We start from the raw sequence: 10,292 nt of genomic DNA, 5'->3' as shown, positions 1-10,292 counted from the left end.
CAGATTGATGGAGAACGTGCTGTGGATGGCTCTATATAGAACCTTTTTGAAAATGCTTCTACACTTTCAAAAAAGATGGCTCTTCAAGGGTTTAGTAAAGAAAACGGTTCTACATAGAACCATGAACACTCAAAGAACCCGTGGTTAAAGGGTTCTTTGCATCATGAAATTGTTCTTTAGAATGTGCTGTAGAGGGTTTTAAATAGAACGTGTCTGAAAAGGGTCCTTCTATTGTTACGATGTCAAGCTTGTATATATGCTATATAGAACCTTTCTCAATCTACAGCACATTCTCCATCAACCTGAAGAACCCTTTCTTGATGCAAAGAACCCTTTACTCATGCAGAGGGATCTTCGGTTTCTTAACTAAAGAACACTTGAAGAACCATCTTTTTTAAGAGCGTATATAGCAGCCAAAAGGGTTCTTCTATTGCTATGGTGTCAAGCTTGTAACAACAAAAGAACCTGCTGTGTAGAACCCTTTTCAAAAAGGTTGTATTATTATATAGAACCGTCTATAGCACATTCATGCACATTTTCCATCAACCCGAAGAACCTATTCATGATGCAGTGAACCCTTTAATCATGCAAAGTCTTCACGGTTCTATATAGAGCCATTTTCTTTACTAAAGAACCCTTGAAGAACCATCTTTGAGAGCGTAGCTGCTGAGTAGTGAGTGTTAATACAACTGACGAGTCAGTTTAACGAGTGTGTCGTCATTAAGGACCAGTTCAGCTGCCATTTCGCTCTGCGATCTGTTGCTCAACCTTCATTCCTCGACTCTGAGTCAGTGTGTGTAAAGGTGTCCAGAGGAACGAGGCACTACATTATGTCGCTTCACTGATAAATGAAGGCTGGGAATGCGAGTGAGGAATGTGGCTCAGGACAGTTCCAGTCAGGTAATAATTCCACGACGACGACGACGACGACCAGCGTCTGGTAAAGGAAGCTCGCCTGACCGCTGACCACTGACACTGCAGCGTAAACACACATGCTGTGAGAAAATAAGCAAAATGACCAAATACAGTCATCAAAGGCATGATTGTACATTAGCCAAGGCAGGATAACCAAATCTTCTATCAAATGCAATCAAAGCTGTACTGACTACTCAGAGAATTCATGATGCACTGCAAAAAATGATACCTTAGTGAATGTAAACATCTTAAATGTAGTCAATAAATCTACTATTTCTCATTATGAGTCTGTTGTAAGAATATTGTGAGATTATTTAACTTATTTCTAGACATTTTTACTTGTTTTTAAGCAGTTTTATCTTATAAAAGTGTCTTATTTCATTGGCAGATCATGTTCCTTGTTTTAATCATTATTTCTTGAAATGAGCAAAATTATCTTCATTATTTCTCAAAACAAGTAAACTAATCTGCCAATGGAATAAGACACTTTCACCAGATAAAATCACTTAAAACAAGTAAAAATGTACAGAAACAGGTGGAATAATCTTATAATATTCTTACAACAGCCTCATAATGAGAGATATTAGATTTACTGACTACATTTAAGACGTTTTCACTTGTTAAGATATTTTTTGCAGAGTGTTTATGAAGATTTGGGAATTGAACAAACTGAATTGAGTTCAATTGGAATTGAGTTCTCTAACGATCATCTTCAGTGCTTCATTTTCACAGTTAATTCTGGGAGAGAAAACTACTACTATATAACATGCAACTCAAGAATATAAAACTGCAGTTTTTAAATTAGGTTAAATTTTACCGACGTGGTAAAAACATTTTCAATATCCGTGTCTACGTCTCCTCCATTCTTGTATACTAGGCCTATGGTGCTGTGAAAAAGTATTCGCCCCTTCCCAACTTCTCCTATTCTCAAGTAAACACAAAATGCTGTTTTTAAAAGACATTTAAATTTATTAAAGGAAAAATGCTGTTCAGCCCTACCTGGTCCTACGTGAAAATAACTGCCCTCTTAGCTACTAAATTAACCAGTTAACCAAATTCAATTGACAGTTGGGTTCAATTTTACTGTCCACACCCAGACATGATCACTGCCAGACCTCTTAAAAAAGATGGCTCTTCAGAATCTAAACATCACTTAAATAGAACCTGTCTGGCAATGTGACGCAGCTAGAAGGTCTCAGAAAGCAGCACATGATGCTGGACGTTCTACAGAGATTCAAATACAGATGCGAAACAAAGTCACTGAAATCTACCAGTCTGAAGAGGGTTCCAAAGCCATCGCTGAGGCTCTGGGACTCCAGAGAACCACAGTGAGAGCCGTTATCCACAAATGGAGAAAACTGAACAGTGGTGAACCTTCCCAAGAGTGGCGACCTACCAAACTTTCACCAACTCATCCACTCATCCAGGAGGTCAGAAAAGAACCCAGATGAACATCTAAAGAACTGCAGCCCTCACTTGCCTCAGTTAAGGTCAATGTACATGATTCCATGGGAGAGCTGCAAGGCGCAAACCACTGCTGACCGAAAGAACACAAAGGCTCGTCTTGCACTTGCCAAAAAACATCTAGATGACCTCCAAGACTTTTGGGATAATATTGGGATAAAATTACTTTTTCACAGGCGAAATAGGCTTAGAATAAATCTTTATCTTCAGTAAGTGGAATGATCACTTAAAAGCTGTGTTTTACTCTTGCTGTCTTTATCTTATATTAAAATTGGTTGGATGATCTGAAACATTTAAATGTGATAAATTAGCAAAGATAGAAGAAATCAGGCGAGGGGCAAATACTTTTTCACAGCGCTGTACATCAGTTAAATAAAATACTCCATCAGTTAAAAAAGAATGGCATGTGTCTGTGCTGGAGTCTGGAGTGTTCTTCTGCACCCAGCTGGTGTTTGGGTATGGCGTTGGTCCTCTCGTCCTGATACATGCTGACGTAGGACTTCAGCAGGTCGTCTATTTTATACCCCTTTAAAGACAAAACCATCAGTCAGTGTGTGAACACACAACATCACAGGCCGTACGGACTTCATACTTCAGTTTTCCTTTCGTCACTACACACTTAATACGATGGTTCTTCAAGGGTGCTTTAGTAAAGATATTGGTTCTATATAGAACCATTAACACTCAAAAAACCCTTTGCATGATTAAAAGGTTCTTTGCATCAAGAAAGGGTTTTTTGGGTTAATGGCAAATGTGCATGATTGTGCTTTCCTTGGGTTTCAGTCACGTGATTTCTCTGTTGTGAATTATATTTGGGACCGAATTTCTGGCTTCGCTGCTCCGCACGAACGTAACTACAGGTGAAATATGGCTGAAATTACTCTCCTTACTTTGGAAGAGAAAAAACGTGACCTCGACAAAGTCGATAAAATAGGCTGTGGTCCTTATATAGTTTACCCTGAACTCCTGATCCCACTTAAACTGACTGAAAGATACCAAATTAGTGTTTTCCTGACATTTATATTTATCTCATACTCAGCCCCTCTCCCTATTCTGAGTCTCTCAAAGCATTTAAAAGCACAGAAGCCCACCGGCTCTTCACGTCAGGGTGGGTAAAGGATCTCTTGGTGTTGTACAAAGAGGAGAAAAAACTCTGTCATTGTACACTGTTAGTAATAAAGGTTCTGTGCAGGTACAGTTTTCATTTATCAAGGTACAAACAGTGTAAATGTTCCCTCAAAGGTACAACAGTGGTTTAAAGGTCCAATTGTGTATCTTAAATAAGTTTTTCCAGGTGAAAAGTTCGTATTTGTTTTCATAACCGAACGTGGTAACACTTTCTATGAATGTCACCTTTGTAAGCATCTATAAACACATTCATAACATGTTATAATGCATTCATAAGACATTATAAACATAGCTATTAATATTTATAAAAATGCATTATACGTTATAGTCATGTTTATTATGCATTATGAATTGTTAACATAATACATTATAAGTACTGTTCATAACGAATTCTAAGAGCTCATAAGTCGTATTTGTCTAAGTAAAGTGAAGCGTACTGTACTAAAGCCTCCTCCAGTGTTCAGAGTGAGGCTTCAAGTTGAAGTATTTACTGAAGGATTTACTGAAACACTAAAACATTCACAGTAAAGCACATTACAGGCTTCAAATGTCAGAGTTTAAACTAGAGCTGCCATCAGTGTTTTACCCAGTGTGGGAAAGGTAATGTACACCACCATTAGCTTGGAATGTGTCTTTACTTTACGCTCTCCAAGCTGGGACTGACTTCTTTGGCACTGACAGTATAACATGTTATTAACACTATTTATAATGCATTATATTAACAATGCATAACGTATAATAAACATGCCTATAAAGTGTAATTCAGTGTAATTCTTTTTTATAAATATTTATAACCATGTTTATAATGCCTTATGAATACATTATAACATGTTATAATGTGTTTATACATGCTTACAAATGTGACATTCATAGAAAGTGTTACCCCGAATGTTTTAAAACAGAACAGTAAAAAAAAAGCCTGGAGACGAGACGGGGTGTGTGGAGTCAGTACAGCTTAGAACATATCAATTCAGTGGATTATGGTTCAGTTATGTTCCCTGACTAAAGGTACTGAGATGGAGCCTTGAGGGAACCACCCCAGTGACAGGAGGGGAACTGCCCCAGAGACAGTTTAGTACCTTTATTTCTGAGAGTGTAGGAGGGTAACGACATCAGCTAATTAACACAGATGTGAACAATGCTGGCCTTTAGATAACTTTAGCTGATGTTACCAGCCGAGAGATGAACAGTCGCCCCCTAACGGAGCTGCAGACAGCCGGTATAACTTTACTCTCTGTTTCTGATTTAAATGACGTTTGAATGGAGAAACATGAGTGTTAAATATCAGACTGAACGTTGTGGGTCTGAAAACGACGTCGTGTTTCGACAGACGTGATTCTGTAGGTTTGCTAGTGCAGTTAGTTCAGAGTTCAGCTCCAATCCTGAAACCCCTGCACTGCATACCTGTGGTTTCCTGGTTAAAATACCTGATATTATCAGCTGATTAATCCCTTCTCGAGCTGAACGAGGTGAACAGCAGAGAGGAACACTGAACTATACAGTGCAGCGAGCTCCAAGCCTGGAGTGAAAACACTGAATTAAAGGTCTGTGTGTCTCTCGGCTTCTGTCACGTCTTGCAGGTGAATCATTCACATGAAACGCTAGAATAGATGGCTCTATATAGAACCTTTTTAAAAAGGGTTCTATATAGCACCCAAAAGGGTTCTTCTATATTGTTACAAGTTTGACACCATAACAATAGAAGAACCCTTCTGGGTGCTATATATACTCTTGACAGAGTTCTTCAGATTGATGGAGAATGTGTTGTATACGGAGTTCTATATGGAAACCTTTCTTAAAATGGTTCTATAAAGAACCATCTACGGCACATTCTCCATCAATCTGAAGATCCTTTCACATGCATTGTGCAAAGGGTTTGTGGTTCTGTACAGAACCATTTTCTTTGCTAAAGAACCACTGAAGAACCACCATTTTTAACAGTGTAGATACAATCTTTTATTTTTACAACTAAAGTGAAGAGTTTCATGCCTGCACCTGTAATCATCATTTTTTAGGGTTATGGTTATTAATCTTAGCTCAGGTTCGGGTTAGTATTTGCTGTGTGTTTGACTGAGTTTACAGAGGTTTTAAAGACCGGGTTAGGTTTAGGATTAGGTTTAGAAATTAATATTATATACAAGTGCTGACATATATACAATAAAAACAGACTAGTGACAAATTAAAGGAAAAACCTGAATAAATGAGTGGAGATGCTTCCAGACAGGCACACTGAATAGTACAACTGAATGGTATAAGATGCTTCTCTTGACGTATAAATTGTTAAATGGCCCCGCCGAATTAATTCAGTCATATGAACCCACACGGACGCTCCGCTCACTAAATAACGGCCTGCTGACGGTTCTTCGAATTACAAAAACCACAGCAGGTGGTCAAGAACTTTCCTACTTAGCCCCAAAATTGTGGAATCATCTCCCGACCTCTGTTCTGGACTCCGACACACTCTCTACATTTAAAACTAGACTCAAAACTTTTCTGTTGGCATAAGCATTCTGCCAAGATCAGCTGTTACTCAGTAATATCTCCATAAACATACCTGTCCTGTTAATCAATCTCTCTCTCTCTCTCTCTCTCTCTCTGTCTCTCTCTGTCTCTCTCTCTCTCTCCTTTATTTGAGCCTCTGAGTGACGTTTCCTGAGTCAACAAATGGGAGCCACCAGAGCTGATAGAGTCACCAGAGCTCGATCTGGAGTTTCATGCTGTACAAAGCTGTGCAAACCTCACCTGCATAAACTGAACCTTCTGCTGCTGCTGCTGCATAATCTCAATCTATCTAATTAACCATTGCTCCACCTGTTTTTCCCCGTTTTGTATTCTACTATTTTATATTAATGCTGTTTGCTATCCAGTGTGGACCAGAGGAGGATGGGTTCCCCTTCTAAGTCTTGGTTCCTCTCAAGGTTTCTTCCTTTTGCTCTTAGGGAGTTTTTCCTTGCCACTGTCGCCATTGGCGACGCTCATGGGGGCTCGGACCCGGATTTTTCTGTAAAGCTGCTTTGTGACACCTGTTGTAAAAAGCGCTATATAAAAAAACTTTGACTTGACTTGACAACTTTAGCAGTTAACCTCCTGTCATGCTCTGTGGCATTTACAAAAAATTTCAAGAAGCCAAAAAATGTATGAACTTAGGTCATAAATGCTGCTCAGCTGACCAGTGTTTCAACAGGAACAGTGACTAAAGCGACATCTGCGTTTAGATCTGAGGGAAAGACATCAGTAGGGTTGGAAATTGTTGTGCATTCATTGAGCGTGAAACAGTAGAGCAGCTGACTCAGAATGTCAATGCAGGACGTGAACAGCTCGTCCACAGCAACATAGAAAGGAATATTACAGCATAAACCCTCATTACAAAGACGAATGAGCATCCTAGAGGTCAGTGGTGTAAAAGACACCAGCACTGCTCTACAGAGATGTGGAACAAAGTGACATGGTCAGATGAGTCTTCGCCACATTCTCCACAAGTGGGAGAGTGCATGTTCAGTGTACACCAAGAGAGCTCTACAAGCCTGTAAGCTTGACCCCTACAGTGAGGGGGGCCTGGTGGCTCTGATATGATGTGGGGGGGCATTTTGCTGGCATGGCTGAGAGAAGATCACTACAAAAAGTTATTCTGACTGAACTCACTGCAAAAAGTAATAGCTTAACAAGTGAAAACCTCTTAAATGCAGTCAGTAAATCTAATATCTCTCATTATGAGGCTGTTGTAAGAATATTATAAGATTATTCCACCTGTTTCTGTACATTTTTACTTGTTTTAAGTGATTTTATCTGGTGAAAGTGTCTTATTCCATTGGCAGATTAGTTTACTTGTTTTGAGAAATAATGAAGATAATTTTGCTCATTTCAAGAAATAATGATTAAAACAAGTAACATGATCTGACAATGAAATAAGGCACTTTTATAAGATAAAACTGCTTAAAAACAAGTAAAAATGTCTAGAAATAAGTTAAATAATCTCACAATATTCTTACAACAGTCTCAGAATGAGAAATAGTAGATATATTTACTACATTTACACTCACTAAGACATCATTTTTTGCAGTGTATGATGAAGTATTTCCATTTTGATGGGAGTGGTCTCTTCCAGGATGACAGTGTTCCCATAAAAATGATGTAAATCATACACTACGTCCTTCACAGCCACTAAATCTAAGCCTAGTTCGACACCTGAGGTGAATTCTGGACCGATTGTTATGTTACACAGTGCTCTCCACTAAACCAAATCGCAACTGAGGGACTATCTATTGAATGGTGTCCCTCTAGTACAGTTCCAAAGATGATACAGTTGTTTGGCAGCCCAACCTTTTACTGTGCTGGGTTTTCCTTTAATTTGTCACCAGTCTGTAAGTGCTACCCCTTATCCTGTGCGTGTTACACTCACCAAAGACGTTTCACAGAGCAGTGTGTTGCCTTTCACCAGGCTGCCGATGTCCATGTGAAAGTAGGTGCTGCCGCTGGACCAGTTTGTGATTTTGCTGAAAGGATACATCACCAGCACCTCCTACAGGACACACACGGCAGGACACATGCAGGCTTTCACCATACAGACAGCTTAAAACATGCGTATAAAGTTTCTAATACAAATTATGTTAATTAATTAGTTAATTAAAGTCTAACCAAGTTTCATTTGATGAAAACAACATCACATGCAAATATTGTGACAATAACAAAAAACAAAAACTAAAGTCTGGACTACATTAAGCGTTCGGCTATTGTTGTGTTACCAACTTCATAACAATAGAAGAACATTTTTTGTGCTATACAGAATCATAGAACCAAATGTTCTATATAGAACCAACTACGGCACATCCTCCATCAATGTGAAGAACCATCTCATGAGGCGAAGAACCCTTTAATCATGTAAAGAGTGTAGTTACTGAATAATAAGTGTTAATATAACAGAAGAATAAGCCTTTTTTAGAGAGTGTCATCAATAAACATCAGTTGTTTTTGTTATTGTCACAATAAGTGCAAACCCCATTTCCAGAAAAATGACGACTGATAAAAAGTACAACTAACAAAAGTACAGAGAAATGACTTTCAAGTTATCAAATGATACATTAATTTTAAGTAGAAATGCCGCCGAGTTCTTTGGGCCGAGCTCATCACAAATGGTCCAAAAGACAGTGGGTGCTGTGGTCAGATGAGTCCATGTTTCAGTTTGTTTTTGGAAAAAAAAACCTACGAGTTCTGTGTACCAAAGGCGAAAGAAACTATCCAGACTTTAAAAACTTATCCAACATCTGTCATGGTTTATGGGGGACTTGCACATGTGTGAAGGTATCAGTGACGTGAAGACATTTTGGGATTTGACATAAGCTGCCGACAAGACGACGTCTTTTCCTGTAACGTCCCCTGTTTAACGGTCACTTGTTTCAGCAACACCAGGCCTCGTTCTACACATTCTACAACAGCGTGGCTTCATAGACACAGAGTGAGTGTGCCTGACTGACCTGCCTGCAGTCCAGATCTGCCTACTATTGAAAATGTGTGGATCATCATGAAGAGGAGAATCAGACGACGACTAAGGACTGTTGAGCTGCTGAAGACTTGTATAAAGTAAAAAAGGGCAAAAATTCCACTTGCAAAACTGCAACAATCAGTATCCTCAGTTCCCAAACCACTAAAAAGTGTAATTAAAGGAAAGATGATGTAACACAGTGGTGAACACACCTCTGTCCCGACCTTTTTTTGAGTGTGTTGCAGGAATCAAATTCTAAATTTGTTAATATTATATATAATGGATATATATAATGGGTTAATATATGGAATTTCCCCATTGTGGGACTAATAAGGGTCACTTAAAAACAATAATAATAATAATTTACAAAATAAATTGAAGTGGGTCAATGAAAACACTGGAAATCTTTTCTTTGTACTTTTGTCAGTTAAAAAGGTTCAAGAAAATTAAATCACAGATTTTTTCTTTTTGTTACATTTTACAAAATGTCCCAGCATGCACATCTCTATTAAGACCTTTGAACAGCTAGATGTCCAGAAACCCAGCTTTATAAATAAATAAATCAATTTAAAGTCTTTTGTAATGTAAACATTGGTCAGTGTTATTTCTGAGCATTATATATTTATTTAACCCTTATATGTTTAATGTTTGTGGTGTTTCATGCTGATGCAGACATATTTACCTTTGTTTTGGGGTCACTTAGCGTGACCCCTTGCTTGCTGATTGCGATCATGATAATAGTGGGATAACTCCGCTCAGACGTTTGCTGATGACAGACAGGAGTTGTTAGTGGATATTAAAACTGATTTACACAGTACAAGAACTTTGTTTTGTTATTTTTGGTTACCTTTACTTCAAAGAAGGCACAGCCGAAAGTGGGCCATTGAGAGATGATCTTCAGGAATCTGACCTTAGCCTCATCCACAGTGATGCCCGCCTGTCTGTTGTATGCGTTGATGATGTGCTGTAAACCCAAACAGAAACACGTTTCTCCACTGTTTCTCCTTTTTAGGTTCTTGTGTCCAGTTTGCAAAAGTTATACTAATTGGATTCATGGAAATTTCAAGAGAAAATTTCAGTTTTTAATGCATGTTGATTCGTATAGTAATATGAAGCAGATTTGCTTTTGTGGTTTCTGGCAGTATAACACACTGATATCTAAAAAAAAATTGGAGGAAAGTACATTGCATTTGTAAAAACAGTCAGGGAACCCAACTCAAAGCCTGTATTTTGTCTATACTTTTGTCTGTGTGTGCATCCTATCTGGTGGGATTTAAGCTTCCATTACTTGTTAGCTACATTAGCA

The 10,292-nt window shown here is 38.4% G+C and overlaps 1 protein-coding gene across 1 annotated transcript in view; it reads right to left on the bottom strand.

Annotated features, from left to right (window-relative positions):
• Window positions 1–2,634: 2,634 nt before the first annotated feature.
• The window catches only part of myo7bb (myosin VIIBb), a 61,419-nt gene continuing 53,761 nt past the window's right edge, over window positions 2,635–10,292 (bottom strand). Inside the window, exons 44-47 of the mRNA XM_036565360.1 lie at window positions 9,834–9,950; window positions 9,669–9,752; window positions 7,907–8,026; window positions 2,635–2,905 (exon numbers count right to left, since the gene is read on the bottom strand). Coding sequence (XP_036421253.1) covers window positions 2,765–2,905; window positions 7,907–8,026; window positions 9,669–9,752; window positions 9,834–9,950 — 462 coding nt within the window. The 3' untranslated portion in view covers window positions 2,635–2,764. The remainder of the gene's footprint in view (window positions 2,906–7,906; window positions 8,027–9,668; window positions 9,753–9,833; window positions 9,951–10,292) is intronic.

This window comes from Colossoma macropomum, unplaced genomic scaffold (genome assembly GCF_904425465.1).
Source record: "Colossoma macropomum unplaced genomic scaffold, Colossoma_macropomum, whole genome shotgun sequence".
In the NCBI taxonomy this organism is placed as follows: Eukaryota; Metazoa; Chordata; class Actinopteri; order Characiformes; family Serrasalmidae; genus Colossoma; species Colossoma macropomum.
This window is presented reverse-complemented; position numbering and strand designations above follow the sequence as displayed.